Consider the following 20,861-nt stretch of genomic DNA (forward strand, 5'->3'; position numbering starts at 1 on the left):
ATAGTGATTGGTACGTATTGCAGGATTTTGAACATGAATGATTCCCTTGGGTTGCAACAGTCACACCAGCCTCTCGTATCTATATATGGAAGCACGTAAAAGAATTTAAGGACAACAAAGATTTAAGGGAGCGAAAATAAATTTTAATTTAAATTGAAAGGAGAATACGAGAATACTTGCCAAATGCTGCCTTACATGACAGTTAACTTGCATTAGCTGGATTGAGTGGCTCAGGCATCTGACGCGCAGGCCTTCTAACCCCAACTCGGCAGGATCAATCGTGGCTCAGTCCAGTGGTATTTGAAGGTGCTCAAATACATCAGCCTCGTGTCAGTAGATTTACTGGCATGTAAAAATTCCTGCGTGACTAAATTCTGGCACATCGGTGTCTCCAAAAACCATAAAGGTAGTTAGTGGGACATCAAGCCAACATTATTATAATAACTGGTGTAAGAAAATGTAAACATTAAAATCTTGAGGTTTTAAGCCCAATTAGGTATTTATTTTGAACCTCATGATTAACTTAATGAACGCTTGACATAAATAGCTGTAAAAAACCCACAGACTCCACTTGTTAGGCTTATTGGAGATAATCAGAAGATGCAAGCACAGGAAAATAAGAAAATCGAAATGAGCTTTATACATCTAACGATAGGCAGAACCACAGTCGAAAGTGAGAAGTCGCTGAAAATCAGTCTAGCCAACCATAGCTGCGGGTAGCTACCTAGAGCTTACGCGGAGGTGGTAGCATGCAAGCCAAAGTACCAGCTGATTTAAAAGCCCAAGTAATTTTCCTCCAGCGGAGCTGCCATCTAGTTTATCAGCAGATGGTTGAACTGTCCCAAAGTAAAATAGATGAACTGAACAATCTATTATCTAAAGTGAAAGTAAGCTTCCTAAATACAAAGAAACCTAAGACAGTGTATTTATAGTTTCTTGGAAGTATGGAGTAAATTTAAGGGAAATTCAGATAAAGTGAACCTATTCCTAATCCCAACTGTAACAAGATTGAGTACAGGGTTTAACCTCTTCAGTGGCACGCCCGAGAAATTCTCAGGTGGCGCATGCCTGCCCATAACGTCACCACCCGAGAAATTCCCGTTTAGCTGCAGTGTTCATTTCGCGATCGCCCAATAATTTCTCGGGTACTCTAATCGTTTGGGAAAATGTTTTCAAGTATTCTCAACAGATGCCGGGAGGATTTCCAGCTGTATTCACGTAGCGTCTGGCTTAAAATATGCCTTATCTTCTCTACTTTACATATACAACCTCTGGCCAGCTGACGAGGTAAACAGAAATGGCGAGCGCGAAACGGAAGAGAAGTTTGTCTGAAGACAAAATAAGGAACTACATCAAAGATGAATCACTAAGTGACATTAGTATTTCAGATAGTAGCTATAATGATTCTATTGATTCTTCAGATGATGACCTTAGTAATTCTAGTGAAAGTGAAGAAGATATTACGTCAGACGCTAAGGTGATGGTAGAATATACATTCGTTTTGAGAAAGTGTAAGCCTGGGGATAGTGTGCAACCTAATATTATTCCATTTACGGGAAATTCTGGTGTGAGGCTTAGCTTATTACCAGAGGTGAGTGCGATTGACTGTTTTGAACTGATTCTAACAGATGAAGTTGTAAATTTGACAGTGACCGAAAAAAATTCATTGGCCCTATGCTAAAAGTGCATTGAAAACCTTGTAAATAAGTCTCCGCATGGAAGGGTACAGTTTTGGAAAAAGGAAGCTCTTACAAAATTTGGCAATTTATTGCGTTAGTATTGCTGATGGGAATAATACAAAAGCCTGAAATAAAAATGCATTGCTCACAGGACAGTATAGGCCCTACTCAAAACACCAATATTTTATGAAACTATATCACAGGCCTACTCTAAAAAGTGTAAATAGAGTGTAAAGTAAGTTTTTATTAACCTTGAATAATATATGAATGTGTTCGCTTAATAATTGTTACTCATTCCTTGCTTCCTAAAAATAAATAAATTCCTCTGAAAAAACCTCACTTTTCTGGCACAGGAGGTCTGCCAAAACCCGCCACCGAAGGGGTTAAATCTGTTTTGTATGTCAAACTTACTGGCATGTAATTTTCAGCTTTATGTCTATCACTCTTTCCTTTACACACAGGGCCTACTATAGCAACTCTCCAGTCATTTGGTCTAGCTCCTTCAATCAAACAATATTCAAACAAGTACTTCTACTATATCCCAACCCATTGTCTTTAGTATATCCCAGAAATCTTATCAATTCCAGCTGCTTTTCTATTTTTCAACTTTTATATCTTATTGTAAATGTCATTTTTATCACATGTAAATTTTAATACTTCTTTAAGCATTAGTCACCTCCTCTATCTGGACATTATCCTTGTAACCAACAATCTTTACATACTGATGATTGAATACTTCTGCCTTTTGAAGATCCTCACATACACACTCTCCTCGTTCATTAATTATTCCTGGAATGTCCTCCTTGAAACCCGTTTCTGCCTTAAAGTAGGGCCTACCTATACATACACTTCCATTTTTCACTAAATTTTGTATGACTGTCAAATATGCTTGCCATTACGTTATCCTTATCTGCCTTCTTTTCTAGATTCAATTTCCTAGTAAGTAGTATTGAGTTACAGACTGAGTCTACTGAAAATTCAGAGTTCTTATTTTCAAAACGTGTCCTGGTTTAGATTTTTTAAAAAGAGTATAGGAAGTTAGGTCAGCATAAAAAAATTATTTTCTGACTATTTCAGAGAAAGATGCAAAAACACAAGATTTGATCTGAATTTGTTTTGATATACTACCAAGATTTTCCAACTTCAAAACTAACAAATTAAAATGGCATTTCAAAGCAATTCTGGTCAATTATATTGAGACAATTTACGATACTCTCATCTGTTGAACATATATATTTGTGTGTGGGGACTTTTTAACTGCAATTCTCGGCCATTGTTGCACTGCCGTTAATTTATGTGCTGGTATTGTGGCTATTTAAAATGCATTTAAAATTCATTATTATGTCAATAATTTTGATTTTCCTTATTGGCCCAATAAGCTGATCCTTGACTTGAGCATGCGTAGTGTCTCTCTTGAACGGAGCGCTCTGCAGTTGTTTTTCTGTCTCGTCAACTAGCGAGCGAGGAGTCTTGTTCTGATGCGAGCTGTGAGATGGACGCCATTAGCCTTGTTCCTTAAAAGACTTTGAAAAGTAACGAAATGGAGCTGGATACTCCCGGTTAGGCGGGAGATACAGTAGGCAATATGCCTAAATACGTTTTCAGTCTTATGTTCCTCTAGTGATAGTGATTTGGTATTTTGCCGATTCTTTTAATTCTACTATATGAGTGTTGCGTGTGGGCCTGCGCGCCAAGGCAGGCAGATTACCTCTGAAAACATGTTTCTGGTGTAAGTTTGTGATAAAGGATTACACTAATTTGGATACAAAACCACCAGCATGTAAGTAATATTTATTCAAAAATTATTTTGGAGCAACGCCAACTTCAGTGGATTATTTGGAGGAGACATTGTTTACAAACGTCGTCTTGGAATTTTCAAAAACATTATCTTGTCCGTTTACGAACCAGCATGTCACTGTTATTTAATTTTAGGCCTACCTCGAGTTATCGCCAATGTAGTGTGAATTGAATCTGAACTCTATACCTGGTATTTGGAAATTTAATAGCCGACTGAAAAATTTAAATCACTATTGATAAAATTCTCATGTAAAAGTGATATGTAAATTTAATTACGAGGCGAATTGGAAACTCGCGGCGAGCATATGTGCATTATGTCATTCATTCCTACCTTGCTGTTATTGAGATTGTTGTAAGTTTTTGGTTTTCTGCTCCATATACGGTGTGCGTATTGTATTGGTTGTTCGTACTGTTATATTATTATTTTTGCACGGTGTGCTTCTCTAACTGCCTGTTTTCTCCGATTTTGAAATGCGTACTCTGATTGTATCTGATTTCGTGTGATTTTCCAAATTGTGTCTTGTGGCTATGTAATCCCTTTTTTGCCGATGTCTCCCGTGTTCGGTCTTATCTCATGTGCTCATTGTCGTGGTTCCAAGGCCACCTCGTGGTTAATTTAATAACAACCATCTTGGTCTTTTGTAAAATTATTCCTTATAGGAAATGCCACTTTCTATGAATTTAATCTCATGATACATGTAATTATAATTTTATTATTATTATTATTGTTGTTAGTCATGTCAGTACTCCTCGGTTGTAGAAATCTGAAATTTCTTTGCCCGGTTCATGTGCTTCGAGGTGATTAATGCTCACATTCCTTCTTAAGTAGTTTCGTTTTCTTCTTGCTTTGTAACGTCACTAGCCTAAATATTTATTATCTGGTGAACGCTAAAGATTTTGGCAGGCTTTGCCTATTATTAAAAAAATTTAATAGCTTGGGTCGTGAGTTGCTAGTGGACCTTTAGCGTGTGTTGTTCTGTTTACATTGTGGAACATAATTTTTTTTTCCTCCCCTTGTAATATTGTATGAATTTGGGGAATATTTTTCTGGTTCCTAGTTATTAACTTTTGGTTCGTTTCCTTGATTTATTTTGTAATTTTGGTACTGCTTGCCACATATTTCGGGTTTGTGTGTATGGTGTGTATTGCCTAGTGATTGACAAAAGGAAGATTGAATCCTTTTTGCAACAAGTTAATTATCTATGGCCGGTAATTAATTTACAAAGGTATACCTTAAAGTTTAAAGTCTAATATTAAAATTAAAAATAATATTTTTACAAAAGGCATTTGTTAATAAGATTGTAATCCTTTTCTGTATTATAATTCTGCTACTGGTCCAAGTTAGTACAATTTAGTAATATAATATTCATTTATTTACCTTATTGCTTCTTTAATTATTAAAGTTTTGAAAGTAGGTATCTCTTACTGTAAGTTTTAATGAATTCTGTTCATTTATTTAAATGTTAAGTGTTTTGAAAGAAAGTTATTTACCCTTAATTTTTTTTTTAAAGAAAGAAAGTATTTAACTATAAATGCTATGAATTGTTTTTTCTTCTCTTTAAGTAAACATCTTATTTACAATTTTATTTCGTCTGTCATTTAATAGTTAACAATGTTGACCTGCCAACCTGTCAAATGTTAACGTAAGATCCTGCCCTTTTCACTCCCTATTTTGCCCTCCACGCTTCGTATTTGGTGCTACTGCCCTTATGGTAAGTATTGTGTTTTGTTTTCGTCGTTGTTTGGTGCATTTCTGGTAAGGTTGCATAAATTAACATGCATTCTAAAGAGCAAATTGTTTGCATGTAGTGAAGCAAGAATTTCGATTTAATACTTATAGAATAAGGAAACACCTCTTTTCTTGTTTAACGAAAAACAATATATACTGTATAATGATGCGACACTCCTTATTCTTTATACTCTGATTTAGGTACTGTCCCATAGTTTCCAATTCTCATCATGTACATCACATTTTCAAGATGGTTAATATGTTAATATGAATGAGCCTGCTTTTACAAAGAAAGCATTAAGTCTGAAGATTCTAATTGAAGGGTACAGGTGGGAAAATGAGGTGAGTATGCTATCTATGAATAAAGGAGCAAAATTTTGTGTTGGTATGGTAAACAGAGCCAAACCCACGATGGTCATTGCAAAAATGATGAGGAAACAATCAGTGTGCAGGGGATGAACGTCACTGCACAGGTATGGAATAACATGTTGCAGTGACATTTTCTTTCTTCATTGTATAATAATGTAATAGTTGGCAGCATTTTCTGTATTCGTTGGTTATTTTTCAATAATTGGCTCTTCAGTGTTTTAAACTGTTGTTCATTTTAATGTTGCAAACTGTGTTTGAGCTTGAACTTTAACACATCATGGTTTCAAACTTCAAAGTTCAATTAAGACAAGAGTAGAAAAAGTGACATTCTATTGCTTTTCCCCTGTAACCTTCAATTATTGAGCTGCATTTTTTCTTCTAATCTCCATCAAGAGAGTGCAGAAATCCATTTCATATCCCCATAATCACTCTTATCAATAACCAAGAGGCTACTAGCAATAGTTCGAAACGAGACTGGGAAATGAAGGTGATTAAAAAATTGGTCTCTGATGTTAATAAACAGTTCATTTACAGTTAGAAGGGGAGGATCTTCCATTTCCTTACAATGCACTGTCTATAAATGTTTCGGAGTATGATATATTCCAATATCATCTTCTGACAAGATATTTTTCAAGAATAAAATTATACAATCTAAAAAAGGGCATTACCAAACTGTAGAAAACTAACAAAATTCATGTCATATTCCATTTACTTGATGGTAAAGTGTTGAGAGAAAAATTAAGGTTTTAATTTGTCTGTAACTTGTTTTCTGAGAAGGAAGTGTGTTCGTATCATTGCAAAAACAATTTATGTACTGGCATAATTTGCTTGTCTTCATTACCATAGGAAATTTTTCCTAGTATATTTGCCCACTTTTTAAAGGAGCAGTCCAATGCAAGTTAATTAAGAAACACCGAGCGAGTTGGCCATGCGGTTAGGATTGTGCAGCTGTGAGCTTGCATTCGGGAGAGAGTGGGTATGAGCCCGAATGTTGGCATCCCTGAAGATAATTTTCCACAGTTTCCCGTTTTCACGTCAGGCAGTACCTTAAGCCCACGGCTGCTTCCTTACCACTCTAGCACTTTACACTCCCACCATCGCCATAAATCCTTTCTGTGTCAGTTCGACATAAAGCAAACGGTAAGTCTTAGACAATGTCTACCTAAACAACGTCTAAATCAAGCACGATCGTCCATTGCATAAACAATGTTCAACCGGTGTTAACTAGACATTGTTTAAAGTTTCAATATCGGTTTGAAAATGGAGATAGAACTATCTTTCATGCAACCCTTTGCTTGTTGCAACCAATGAAATTCATCGGTGTGCGCACCAAACAGCAGTCAGCTGTTTGTCTTCCTACACTTTGAGCATATGCTCGAAGTTCCTACACATTACTCAAATATGGCTAAGCATGAGCATGACTTGCCCATAGATAAGAATATTGCTTTCGGTGGAAAGTAAATCTCATAATATTTTCGACACTAAAGCCTCTGTACGGGGAAGTGTACCTTTGATTATAGCGTTATGGCGAGTGTAATCTACTCATAAATAGCTTCAACAACGGGCCATATAGATGTAGCTTGCATTCTGAAGATCGTAGGTTCGAAACGCATCATTGGCAGCTCTGAAAATTGTTTTTTGCAGTTTCCCTATTTTTACACCAGGCTGTTATCTTCCCCAGTCCTCTTTAAATAATAATCACCACCACCACTTGCCGTTTCCTATCACATAGTTGCTGAAAACTTATCTGAATTAGTATGATGATCATATATATAAAAACCACATACAACCTACTTTTTAGTTTTCACTTATGTGCGCTTAATTGGCAGTAAATATAAGTGAACCCCTCCCAGTTGATGTATGTGCCAGACCACTGACGATTGGGACAAGTAATTCTGACATTTATGTAGTTAAAGTGACCTATAATCCCATGGAAATTACCCCATGTATAATAAAATTGTATTCAAGTTGACAGTTACTGGACTGTCCCTTTGTCAGGCTCAAGAAACAAGTCCCTTGTAAAGCAAAATCTTATTTTAAGCTCTACCTCCCCATACATTTCAAATAAATTGCCGTGATTTGGCAGTGGGCGACCCACAGTGAGGCCGTCGGACAAACCTTTCTTCCCAGAATGATCTCAACATGATAATACAAATTACATGTTTCATGGTACATAACCTCCGATTGTGATTCACTCCTCTCATTTGAGGTTAAACAGTGTTCTCGGCAGTGTTTAAGCATGGCCGGTTGAACATCGGTTTTAGACAGTGTCTAAGTGATAAATACCGTCCCTGCAATGCAGCAGCCATACTCGGGCATTGTTTAATCGTAGACATAGTCTAAACACCGTTTCTGCAATCGGCCCAAGAAATCCAAATATTTAAGGACACACATAAAAATAAGCATGCACAATAGTATGTCCATTATTGGATCCAATTATTTTGGAGAGCTTGGTCCAAAAGGAGTAGACACTAATTGCTAAACAACCAATGAAGAGTACAATTGGATTATCAAAAGTCAGCAAAATGACATTAATACAAATGTCCCTTAAATAAGTAAATATAGTTGAGGTAACACATAAGTAAAGTAATTCCCTGAGCATTAAGGTGTTGCATCATTTTTAAAGCATGTCTAATGCTAGATTCACTTATTTCAAGGACATTTGTTTTAATGACATTTTGTTCACTTTTAAAATGAGTTTTCTATTCTACTCTTCATTGGCTGTTTAACAGTTAGTGCATACTCCTCTTGGACCATGCAGCCCAATACAATTTGATCCATGAATAGACTAATGGTGTTCTTCCCTGCTTTTAGCCAATTCTTAATGTGTGTCAAAGTATTTGGATTTCTTGTAACTAATCTTCACACAGCTGACAATGTCCCTCACAAAGGGATGAAACATGTTCTGTAAAGGATTTTGTAACTATATTCTTTCCAGAATATTAACTTGTATTGAAAAGGTGTACTCCTCTTTCACTTAACATCAATATTAGTGTCACCACAAACTAAAAATGAAATTTTTTTCTTGCAAGGAGCAGTCCATTTCAAGAACTCTGGTCAGTATGACTGCCTAAAAGAATTCATATATACTTTAATCTTCCTTTTAGACAGTTATACTTTTCAGTATTCAGTCTGCAAGCCACTGTGAAATTACTAAACACCTCCACAATACTCTTCTTGTGGACTACATCTGTGAAATTGTTCAGTTCAATACCTCTTATCTTGAAATCATCAGAAACAGAGTCTAACCGTTGTAGACTTTGTCTCCCTCTACTTCTCTCACTTACAATTATCAAATCCATTATTCTCCTAGACAACCTATCCTCCTTTTGCCTCATACAAACCCACCTAAGTTGGTTTCTGCGCACAGCATCAAGTTCACTCCAAATCTAGTCACCATTTCCTCATTCTGAATAGCAGTCTTTTATAGAAGTGGAGGCACATGCTTTCCCTAGTGCACCGTCACTTCCTTGTCCTGCATAAGAGGCTTGCAATGGTGTCTCAATGGCACAATATCCACCAGCACCTTGGAAAGGTGCAGCAGTCCAACTGATGAGCCCACTGCTACACTGGGGCGAAACGCTGATATTTCCATGATTGAAAAAGCCTACAGAGCTTAAATTTTTTCAACATTTGCAATTGATGAAATTACTATTGTTATCAATTGTTACACAACCAATGAAGAGTAGAATAGAAAACTTCAATTTCATCAATTGCAAATTCCTTTTAGGACATTTTTTTGATATACCGGTATTAGACATGTTGGAATATTAATAACTGGTTCGATAGAAGGCAGTTTGGATTTAGGAAAAATTCTACTGATGCTCAACTTGTAGGATTCCAGCAAGATATAGCAGATATTTTAGATTCCGGAGGGCAAATGGAATGTATCGTGATTGACCTATCTCTTGATAGGGTAGATCATGGGAGACTGCTGTTGAAACTGAGTGCAAGTGGACTAGACAAAACAGTGACTGAATGGATGGCTATATTTCTTGAAATGAAGCAATATTTGATCCTGTAATCATTAAGAGGGGAATTCTTCAATGCAGCATTACTGGACCTTTTTGTTTTCTTATATAATATATAAATGATATGAGTAAAGAACTACAGTAGAATCAGAGGTAAGGCTTTTTGTGGATGACTTCATGCTGTGTAGAGTAATTTAAGTTACAAGATTGTGAATGACTGCAAAAAGACATCGACAATGATAAATAGGGTGTATAGTCAGGTTGTGAGTTTCATAAATTGGAAAAGCCCTCTCAGTTTCAGTTACTGCATTAATGGGGCAAAAGTTCCTTATGGGGATCACTGCAAGTACCTAGAAAGATCTTTATCGGGGTAATCACATAAACGGGATTGTAAATAAAGGTTACAGATCTTTTCACATGGTTAGAAGGGAACTTAGGGGTTGAAGTAAGGATATAAAGATGGTGGCAAATACGTCTCTGGTAAGTCCCCAATTAGTGTGTTGTTCCAGTGTATGGAATCTCTAAACAGGATAAAATGATTTGGAGAAAAAAAAAGAAGAGCAGCTCCATTTGTTCTGGGTGATTTCTGACAAAAGAGTAGCGTTACGAAAGTGCTGCAAAGTTTGGGCTGAGAAGACTTGGGAGAAAGGAGACGAGCTGCGACTAAGCAGTGTTACATGTTATGAATCTCATTATGATAACCGTATTGGAGTACAGAATGTAAAAAGTTTCAAATAAATTTATTAAATTATTTATCAACATCCCTAACTCCTCTTCTTATAAACGCATATTTTTCCCAATTAATCCTCTTGAATTCCTACTTTATTTTCACATTGTGATCTTTCTTAGTTTTAAAAACACCACTCAAACCTATTCGCCCAATAATGTAATTCCACACAATCTCGCCACTGACAGCTCGGAACATACCGCTTATGTAAAGAGTTTCAAACGAATGTATTAAAAACCACCATTCCAATACTTTACTATCTTTAAGTTTAAGATACAAACGTTATATAGATGTAAAAATGTGACATGTTTCACTTAAGCTTTGTAAACATCATCACCCACACTTAATCTAAAGCTAAGTCAGGGCCCTGAACTGGGTTCCTCACTAAAGTACAATACATGCATTAATACAAGATAAAACAGTCATAAAAATCTAGTCTGTGGAGAAAGCGATGCTTAAATGTAACTAGAATTCAGTAATAAACTTGTCATAGTATTATATGTACATGGAATGAATACTAGTGTTTGTCTAAAAATAGTACAAGTTGATTATTTGTAGAATGAGACATAGCCATAATGATCCAACATACAATTGGACTGTACAAATTTGTTGATATTAATGAAGCGTGGATTGATTAAAATATCGAAAAATAAATCTTCTAACATTGTTGAATGAGAATCAGGTACGTAGAATTATAGTAGAGTCGTTGACTAATTAGTTGCGTAATAAGTTCAGGATAGGATTGTCTCAAACAACCAACAAGGCTAGTCACCTCTCTGTGAACATTAGGGCCTTCGACACGTGTCACATTGCAAATTCTCCCACATCTAAGGCTTTACTGAACACCCTATTTGCTGAATCTATGCAAGACAGCAATAATAATAATAATAATAATAATAATAATAATAATAATAATAATAATAATAATAATAATTGTACCGGGCGGTACACCTCCACGCAGGTAATTCAAACTTTGCGCCAGTTGAAACTCCTATGCTGGAGGAAGTCTGAACTTTATCTACTGTGTTAATTTTCAAGTTTCTCAGAAGATGTCACTACTTGGAAATTTTGAAGTTTCTGAACTGGGTCGTTTTCGACGTAGTTTTGTTCTGCCTGTAGTAAGAAGTGTGAACATTCTCTTCTAGAGGACACTACTGAAGAACTACAATTGTGCACCCTGGTGCAAAGTGAAAGAACTATGTTTTCGGAGAAAATTTGAATTCATAAGTTTGTTCTTTGTTAAATTTCTTGCAGTCATGGTTTAAGTTGGCAATATTAACCCTTCCTTTCCCCTTGTTTTGAATTTAGCCAATCCCGAATTTCTCGAATTAATTTTCCACCAATAATGTGTTTCTTCTTCATCTTGTGTAGGGGTTTTCTTGGTTAACCAATAAAATTCTTGTGGGAGGGTGTTCTCATTCCTGAAACGCCTCGAACTTTCCGCGAGAGTATATAAACTGCTGATTTTAGGGTCTCGGCGCCACTTCAGTAACATCTTTCAGTGTGTAAAGTACGTAGCAGGGGGCGGGAAGCGCCTCTTTCTTCGGGCAGCAGTTCATCCACAAGGTAATGGCCTTTTAATAACTTCTTTTCTTGCTAGCTCAGCAGTTTAACTCTCGGGGCAGGTCCGAAGCCTTTTCCATGTAACTTTCCTTTAAAAATGTAAAGACACTCGGTGTCAATTCTTTCTGTTTTAACTACATATTGGGATAGAGAGTGCTTAACCCTCTCGAGCTCCCACTCGTATTGCATTGAGGTGAACTTATTTTCTCAACCGTTTCTTCCTTAACGCAATGTAAATCGTTTCCTTCTAAAAGTCACCTCTTTAGTATGGGATTAGCCCTTGCATTAACGGCCTAGTGCCAAGTAGGTTTTAAACAAATGTATTAGGAGTGCAGATCGCCTCCTCTCAAATTGGTATTTTAGAGGCCATGTAATTAACCTTTCCTCACTTAATAGGCCTCAGTAGGTTGGGTATTTTTACCTCTGTGTCTATGTCCTTAGAGGACAACTTGAAGGTTGAGTTTGGTGTGGCCTTTTATATTATTATTTATAAGTGGCCTTTTATAGGCTTGAACGTTGAGAGCGGTTTGCTCTTTTTGAAATTTGGTTCTGCGTGCCTCGAGGAGGCTTTACTGTGTAATTTGGAGCAAGTGCTCCTGGGCATGAATGGGGTTTTCTGCCCCTCTGTTGAAACTTGTTTTGGGGTAAAACTGGGCTAATTGCTCAAGAATTGTGAGTTCGGGGCTCGAAGCCTAAATCCTGTAAATACTGTAATTGTACTTTTGTTGCCTTGCTACTCTGTACCTGCCATGCTTGTTATTTCTTGATTTTGAAAAGAAAATATAACCTTGTTAAATTTTATCTTAACTTTAATTTCGTATTTTGAGGCCCGTTCACCCCCGCACCTTCTTTCACCTCTGCTGTTCCACAGATACCTCGGAATAATAATAATAATAATAATAATAATAATAATAACCGAGCTTGATATTTCCATTATTTATACATGGGTTGGAGAATTGTTTCCAAGTAATACTAGCCAATTACACTTGCATCACGTTGAATACCAGTCGCCTCGCCATGTGTGAATTTTGCAATCTCATGTGTTCTTTTTTTTTTTTTTTTGCTAGGGGCTTTACGTCGCACTGACACAGATAGGTCTTATGGCGACGAAATCTCATGTTTCACAGCATCGTTAATGTCCTTGAGTCCAAAACCATCTCCCACACTATGGTTCTTTCACTCTCGGGATGAGATCAAAATTGCACGGTGATAAGTCCTGTAAGCAAGACAGGGGTTCCAGTACTTCCCACACTGTTCTTGTCTCGTTACATCCATTCTACATGGAGCCTGACTCACTACTGCTGTCCCATTGCCCTGTGCGTGGTACCTGCCCAATACACCGCCATCTATGAGGGTCATTCTTTCCAGGACATATGCCCATTGTATAGTAGAAACGCAAAAATGTGAGGAAAAAATTGCTATGACTTATGCCCCAACCCTCATATTATGCTGTTTCCTAATGTTAAAAGCTCCACTCAGGCATCATTCCACGCAATCTCTCCAGTGACAGCTCGAAACAGACCACATTGTAGCATCTCGTCTCCTTACTACCACGTCTTCCCAGCCCAAATTTGCAACATTTTTATAATACTACTCCTTTGTTGGAAATCACGCAGAAAAAATAGTAGGCCTACTGCTTTCCTTTGAAACTTTTCCAGATCTTGTATCACGTAGTCCTGGTGTGCGCCCCATTCACTGAAACCATACTCTAATTGGAATCTTACCAGAGACTTACATGTCCTCTCCTTTACATCCTTACAACAACCCATAAATACTCTCATAACCATGTGAAGAGATATACAACCTTTCTTAACCACATCAGTATGATTACTCCAATGAAGATCATTCCTTATGTTAACACCTAGGTACTTACGGTGTTCCTCATGAGGTACTACAAACCCAATCAACCAGTGGCGAATTTCCCATACATGCGATTGATGCATTACATCCCTTGTATCTTCAATAAAAAAATATTAATTTTTCATATTTTAATATAAGTTATTTATATAAAATTCAAACGCACAGTTATAGATACCCAGAGATGGATGAAACGAGCGTTCGCCGGCTAGCGACTGCTACAAATTGCCGAACTACTCCAGAGATGGCACCATCAGCATTGGATCCCTGTTGTTTGTTGATCTCTTGTGGGGTTGGAATGCGGAACGAACAGCCACATCCGTCAAGAGGGCGGTTGAAGGTGGAACCCTGTACTATAAGTTATCGCGTGTGGCCGGGATTAATTTGCTATTTCGTGAAATACTGGAGTTCTTGCTTGTGACTGGTTCTTTTCTTGTGCCATAAATGATGATACATGACAAATGTATGTTGTTGAATATAAATGATTCAGTTTCGTGCGCTTGTAGTGTAAATATCAACGAAAATGCGGGAATAATGCGATTTTGAAATGACATCACACTGATCATATTTTGCTATTTGCTTTACGTCGCACCGTCACAGATAGGTCTTATGGTGAAGATCGGATAAACGCCAAGGACTGGAAAGGAAGCGGTCGTGGCCTTAAGGTACAGCCCCAGCAATTGCCTGGTGTGAAAATTGGAAACCATGGACAACCATCTCCAGGGCTGCCGACTGTGGGATTAGAACCCACTATCTCCCGGGTGCGAGCTCACAGTTGCACGTCCCTAACCACATGACCAACTCACCCGTTTTTTAATTTAATACTAACTCATCTTTTCTACTGCCAACGGACATTACTTCTTTCAATTCAATGGTGCATATTTATGGGCATATCTTCAGGTTCTTAAGAGCGTATGTGCATGCATTTTTCCGATATTTTAAGATATGAATTTCCAAGGCGCAGTTTCAGGACACTATTTCTTCCAACATGCATGACAGTCTTCAACAAGGCCCTGTAATAAAGGAAACTACAAAAAAAAAAAAAAAAAAATTGTTTAGCTGCCACATTCCGAAAACGGCTTCATTTAACACATAGATAACTGCATTATGTACGATACGGTCCAGCCGGGATGATTGGACATACAGTAATTGGACATAATGAGATTGATTAAGAGGACAAATTGGGGCAAAGCAAGAGTTAGGGAATCTGCCACCTGGACGACTGCCTTAAATGCAGATCTGTAATAGGTGAAGTGAAGTGGAATTGGAATGAAGTACTACATTCATTTCCTCAAAAATGTTAACTGTTGATAATGCCCATCTAGTTGTGACCCTAATCTTTTTCTCTTTCCCCCAACGTCATACGTTATACTCGTAAACGCCAAATATTTTTGGAGCCTGTATGCTATTAGGTTGTTTCACCTTACATAAAACTTGCAATCTGAAGTTAATATCGAACCTCTCTCATTTATTCAACTAAAACGACACATGCACTCTGCTTTCCACACAGTCTGCCATGACTGGAATAGTGACCACAGCTGAATGCATTAGCACAATGAAACCAACCCAGGCAACAATCTAACACAACCCACAAATTTCAGTTTGTGACCTTGAGATAAACTGCAATATGCATACAAGACAACTACAGTTTTTATTAGTACATTTTAATACAAAAACAAATGTCTTATATTCGAGCCAATATGGTATGTTAAACACTATGAGAAAATTACACGCTAAAAGAGTGAAATGTCATTACCTTATCAACGCCCATCTTCTTGAATGCGGCCTGCAAGAGCTTAAAATTTTGGATGTATTCATGCTCCAGGTTTGTTTTAAACTTCACCCTTTTAAGGGTAATGCTTCCTAAAAAGTAAATTCAAAGAACAGGTAAGTACAAATACATAATAAAAAACATGGATACTTATTACCTATAGAAAACAAATGGTTCATAATAAAAGTACTTTATTTTTCAAATTCTACCATACTAACATACACATTACTTCAGAATAAGACTCTACAATAAATAAAAGGCTGCTCAGTATTAATTTGAGGGCTCAGCTCCTTTTTGCTACATACAAACTTACATGGTGGACAGCCAGAGATATCAGAATTCCTTGTCCAAAAATACTCGGAAGCAAACAGCAGATACATAATCAGGGGTTTGAGATTAAAAACTAGATAAAAAGGAACACATACATGAAAATCTTTCAATGTTGACTTAAATATTTTCAACTCACGGATTGTTTAACTATTATTAAAAGTAAGGAGGATATCAGATTAAAACTAAGGTTTCTAAATGGACACATCTTTGCCCACGTATGTGGGGGTAATGAGCACTGCATGTGAACTTTAATAACTGCAGTACTTTCTGCATGTACTTGTTGGAGGTTTGTCATTTTGTGTGTAGAAGGGGGAGTGGGCAATGTCTAGAAGTATCTTTTGAGGAAGAAGAATGAAAGGCGATAGTTTTTCTGAAATATACAAGCCATAAAAGGACGACATCCATTTCATCATGGTATGCACTTGTCCATGACCACAATGCACCTTCTACAAAACCATTTGTAGAACTGCCATGAAAAAAAAAATTGATCCCCTTTGCCTGCCAGTGTCCAGAAAGTTGCGTGTGTACAAGTCTGAATAAATCAGTTTATAATAAGCACTACACCAGACTGGACTTTCTACTAAGACTAAGTTTGTCCCAAAGTTTCTGTGGCAATGATTAAACCAGTTTTCATTGCATTGTAAGCCACCTTGTTCGAATACAAGAACGTCCATATAATTCTGTCTAAAATATGACAGGCCTCTTCTCCAATAAAGAATGAAAATTCACAGCTTGTTTCAAGTCATTTGACCAGATCAGGAATGGAATGAATAGAGCCTTTATCTCGCGGCGAGGACATGAATTGCGCCGGCTGCCGAAACCTGTCGCACTACCCTGGAGCAGTGATTAATGACTAACAGATGAAATAATTTCAGTGTTGCTGGAATGAAAGATGACAGGGAAAACTGGAGTATCCAGAGAAAAAACTGTCCCACCTCCGCTCTGTCCAGCCCAAATCTCACATGGAGTGACCGGGATTTGAATCACGGAACCCAGCGGTGAGAGACAGGTGCACTGCCGCCTGAGTCACGGAGAATAAATTCTCCAAGAGTATAAGGGAAAAATAATATGAAGTCAATGAACGTAAAATACATATTTTTGAGTCTTATGCAAATGCTTGAAAACCATCTGAGTTAAACTGTTGCAACAGTGAATTTTTAAAGAGATTGCTGCATTTTCATAGTGCTCGCACATGAATCACCTCCATCCACAAGGTAATGTGGCACTCAAATGTTTCGCGTCATTGAGGAGTTAATGACGCCCCATTGTTAAACATTGTATTTTCAAAATCCACTGCCACAATTTGCTGCAGGATCCCGCAACGTCCTAAGATTTTTTTGCTAGTTTTTTTTTACGTCGCACTGACACAGATAGGTCTTATGGCGACGATGGGACAGGGAAGGGCTAGGAGTGGGAAGGAAGCGGCCGTGGCCTTAATTAAGGTACAGCCCCAGCATTTGCATGCTGTGAAAATGGGAAACCACGGAAAACCATTTCCAGGGCTGCCGACAGTGGGGTTCGAACCTACTATCTCCCGAATACTAGATACTGGCCGCACTTAAGCGACTGCAGCTATCGAGCTCGGTCGACCTAAGACTAAGGCATGCTCTCAGTTAATACATTCAGTCTACTAAACTTCCTACATTTTAAATCCAAATGAATAATATCTTACAATGAAATAATAATAATAATAATAATAATAATAATAATAATAATAATACTTTAGTGTAGCTATTTCTAACCGAGTGCAGCCCTTGTAAGGCAGACCCTCCAATGAGGGTGGATGGCATCTGCCATGTGTAGGGATGTGTGTGTTACTGTGATGGGGGATAGTGTTGTGTGTGGTGTGCAAGTTGCAGGGATGTCGGGGACAGCACAAACACCCAGCCCCCGAGCCAATGGAATTAACCAATGAACGTTAAAATCCCAGACCCGGCTGGGAATCGAACCCAGGACCTTCTGAACAGAAGGCCAGTGCGCTGATCATTCAGCCAACGAGTCGGTGAAGTACCAAGCTATCAATCCATATTTAGTACCCAATACCACCAGACGAAGTCTTGGGTAAGGAGTACAAGATGAAAATAAATAAGTCCAAAACAAAAGTAATGGAGTGCAGTTGAACGAAGGCAGGTGATGCAGGAAATATTAAATTAGGAAATGAAGTCTTAAAGAAAGTAGATGAATATTGTTACTTGGGTGGTAAAATAACTAACAATGGCAGAAGTAAGGCAGACATAAAATGCAGATTAGCTCAAGCAAGGAAGAGCTTTCTTAAGAAAAGAAATTTGCCCACCTCAAACATTGATACTAGAAAGATGTTTTTGAAGACTTTTGTGTGGAGCGTGGCATTGTATGGAAGTGAAACATGGACGATAACTAGCTCAGAAAGAAAGAGAATACAAGCTTTTGAAATGCGGTGTTACAGAAGAATGCTGAAGGTGAGATGGATAGATCGAATCACAAATGAAGAGATACTGAATCGAATTGGTGAGATGAGATCGATTTGGCTAAATTTGACGAGAAGAAGAGATAGAATGATAGGACACATCTTAAGACACCCAGGACTTGTTCAGTTGGTTTTTGAAGGAAGTGTGGTAGTAAGAATGGTAGGGGTAGACCAAGGTATGAATATGATAAGCAGATTAGAGGAGATGTAGGATGCAGTAGTTACGTAGAAATTAAAAGGTTAGCACAGGATAGGGTGGCATGGAGTGCTGCATCGAACCAGTCTATGGACTAATGACTCAAACAACAACCACCAGAGGTACCAAAACTGGCCGAATGCCACACGGAAGGTCAGGATTTCAATTGATAGCTTGTGTCGTGAGTGGCAGTTGTCTTGAGCTGACCCGTAGCGAAGTACCCCCGTGCCTAGTTTAGCAGCTGGATATACGGCTAGATCCATTCTGTGGACCCAAGCTAAATACACTACAACAGTGAGATACCAGGCTATCAATGCATCTTTGGTAGCCGATACCACAAGAGGTACCAAACCGGCAGAATGCTTTGTTCACGAATATCCGGTCGCGCGACACTTCTTTATGTGACGGTTCTAAGATCTAGGAATATGGAGGAACTCTTTCATCTCCAATGATGTTAGCATGAATGTGTGTAACGCGTGTACTGCAGAGCTTTTCGCCACCTGGGCGACAAACGTAACCACTTTCTTGTATGTACCGACTCAAGTTCTCTGCAGTAGACTGACATTGTTTCCCACAACACCCACTGGTGCAGCAGATACACGCCCTTCTAGCAAGGTTGTGTGATGCTCGCACCAAAATCACTTTCGTGTGGCTCCCAAGCCAAGTTCAGATTGCAGGAAAAGAACACAATTTTACCACCTACACCTATGAACATACCTGCCATGGATATCAGTTCTCATGTATGCCGAACAGCCTGCTGTGTAGCAGTCCTCCTTCCAGAATTCACAGACAGGGGCTGCATTTTATGTAGGCTGAGGACAGGTCATGGAAGATGTATGTAATCTTACCTCCTAAAGAGGGAAGACTCCTCATCGTGTTCTTGTGGTGTGCCGAACTCACCGTGGCCCACATCCTCAGAGTAGGCGATCTCCCTGGCCTAAGTAGGAACCTCGGTCTGCAGGAGACATTCCAACTCATACAGGCCTATGACAGGAACACTGCTGATTTCGTCATTCACTACATTTGTAAGAGTGGTTTAATCAAGGGCTCCTAAACTTAAAGTTTTCAGTGTACTTTCAGCTCAATTTTTCTCTCTATTAATTTTAAAATTCTCCCGTTTAGTAAATAGTTTTTAAATTTTATTTTAATTTTTTCAGTTCCATTTAATTTTTTTCAGAGAGGATGGTTACCTAGTTGTACTTCCTCTGAAAACAATCACCACCACCATCACCTCATCCGTCAGGTAAAAAGACCAGAGGTGCCAACCTTTGAAGGGGGCTATCAGTAATCCCATTTAAACTCGCGCACCCCCCCTTCCCCCCGTTGTAAACGTTTACGAGTCAAATCCAAAGCACCCCGTTTCCCTTTCCTACAGCAATCTATTCTAAAGTATATCATATTACACCATAAAATTTGCTCATTACATGTTAGTTCTGCAAGAAATTCTTTGCAGCTTGTTTTGCACCCAGCAGCTGCTTTTTAGTGTAGGTTTTCTTGAAACATACTTCCCCGTGAGATGACATTTTCCATCTTCAGAACCATAAGTTGCTGTGTGTGTTGTGTAGGAGAGCTCCGTGTTACCAGCCCGAATTAGCAAGATAATTAGCAGACAGGTCCGGTGAGTGTGTGTCAATTACACCAGGCAACTGACATCTAGTTCTAGTAAAAACATGTCCGTAAAAAGTGTAAATAAGCATGTGTCTGACTTTGAAACAAAGTTTATTAAACGGATGGACGAGTTCCAAGCTCGCTTGGAACAGTTGACATCAGCCAGTGCCAGCAGGGCTTCCAACACTAACGACCGTGCCGATGAAAATCTGTCTTCCCTCTGTTCTGAGTTCAAAGACTTCCGCCAGTACATCTCAGCGGAAATTTCTTGTGTAAAAGAGGAGTTATTAGTTGTGCAACAGCGTCTTGACCAGCACGAAGCCAGGGCTGACGAAGCCGAACAATACAGAAGACAAAACTGTCTACTCATACACGGGGTGAAAGAAGAACCGGCTGAGAATGTCTATGCCAAAGTAATAGAGACAGTAAAATCTAACCTACAAGTGGACTTAGAGATGGATGACATTGATCGCTGTCATAGATTGGGACCTCTACGCAGATCAGCTGCGGAAGTCGTGACCTCGGGAAAGAGGCCGATTATAGTTAAATTCGTCCGCTTTCACGTTTGCGATCGTGTCTGGCGCGCTAAGAAACTCTTCAAAGGCACCAAACTATTGGTTATGGAGTCACTGACTGCTACAAGAAAAGATCTGTTAAATAGAGCCCGAGACCAGCTCGGAGTGCGTAACGTTTGGACCCAGGAAGGAAGAATCATAGTTCTAGGCAAAAACAAAAACAAATTTACAGTGACCACTAAAGCGGAACATAATTTTATTTGCATAGCCACTTACAGAGTTTTATAATTGACAAGTTGTTTT

The 20,861-nt window shown here is 38.3% G+C and overlaps 1 protein-coding gene across 3 annotated transcripts in view; it reads right to left on the reverse strand.

Annotated features, from left to right (window-relative positions):
* The window catches only part of Eb1 (microtubule-associated protein RP/EB family member 1), a 175,766-nt gene that overhangs the window by 116,591 nt on the left and 38,314 nt on the right, over positions 1 to 20,861 (reverse strand). For all 3 annotated transcript variants that reach the window (XM_067140329.2, XM_067140330.2, XM_067140331.2), the window contains exon 3: positions 15,449 to 15,555. In XM_067140329.2, coding sequence (XP_066996430.1) covers positions 15,449 to 15,555 — 107 coding nt within the window. The remainder of the gene's footprint in view (positions 1 to 15,448; positions 15,556 to 20,861) is intronic.

This window comes from Anabrus simplex, chromosome 2 (genome assembly GCF_040414725.1).
Source record: "Anabrus simplex isolate iqAnaSimp1 chromosome 2, ASM4041472v1, whole genome shotgun sequence".
NCBI lineage: Eukaryota > Metazoa > Arthropoda > Insecta > Orthoptera > Tettigoniidae > Anabrus > Anabrus simplex.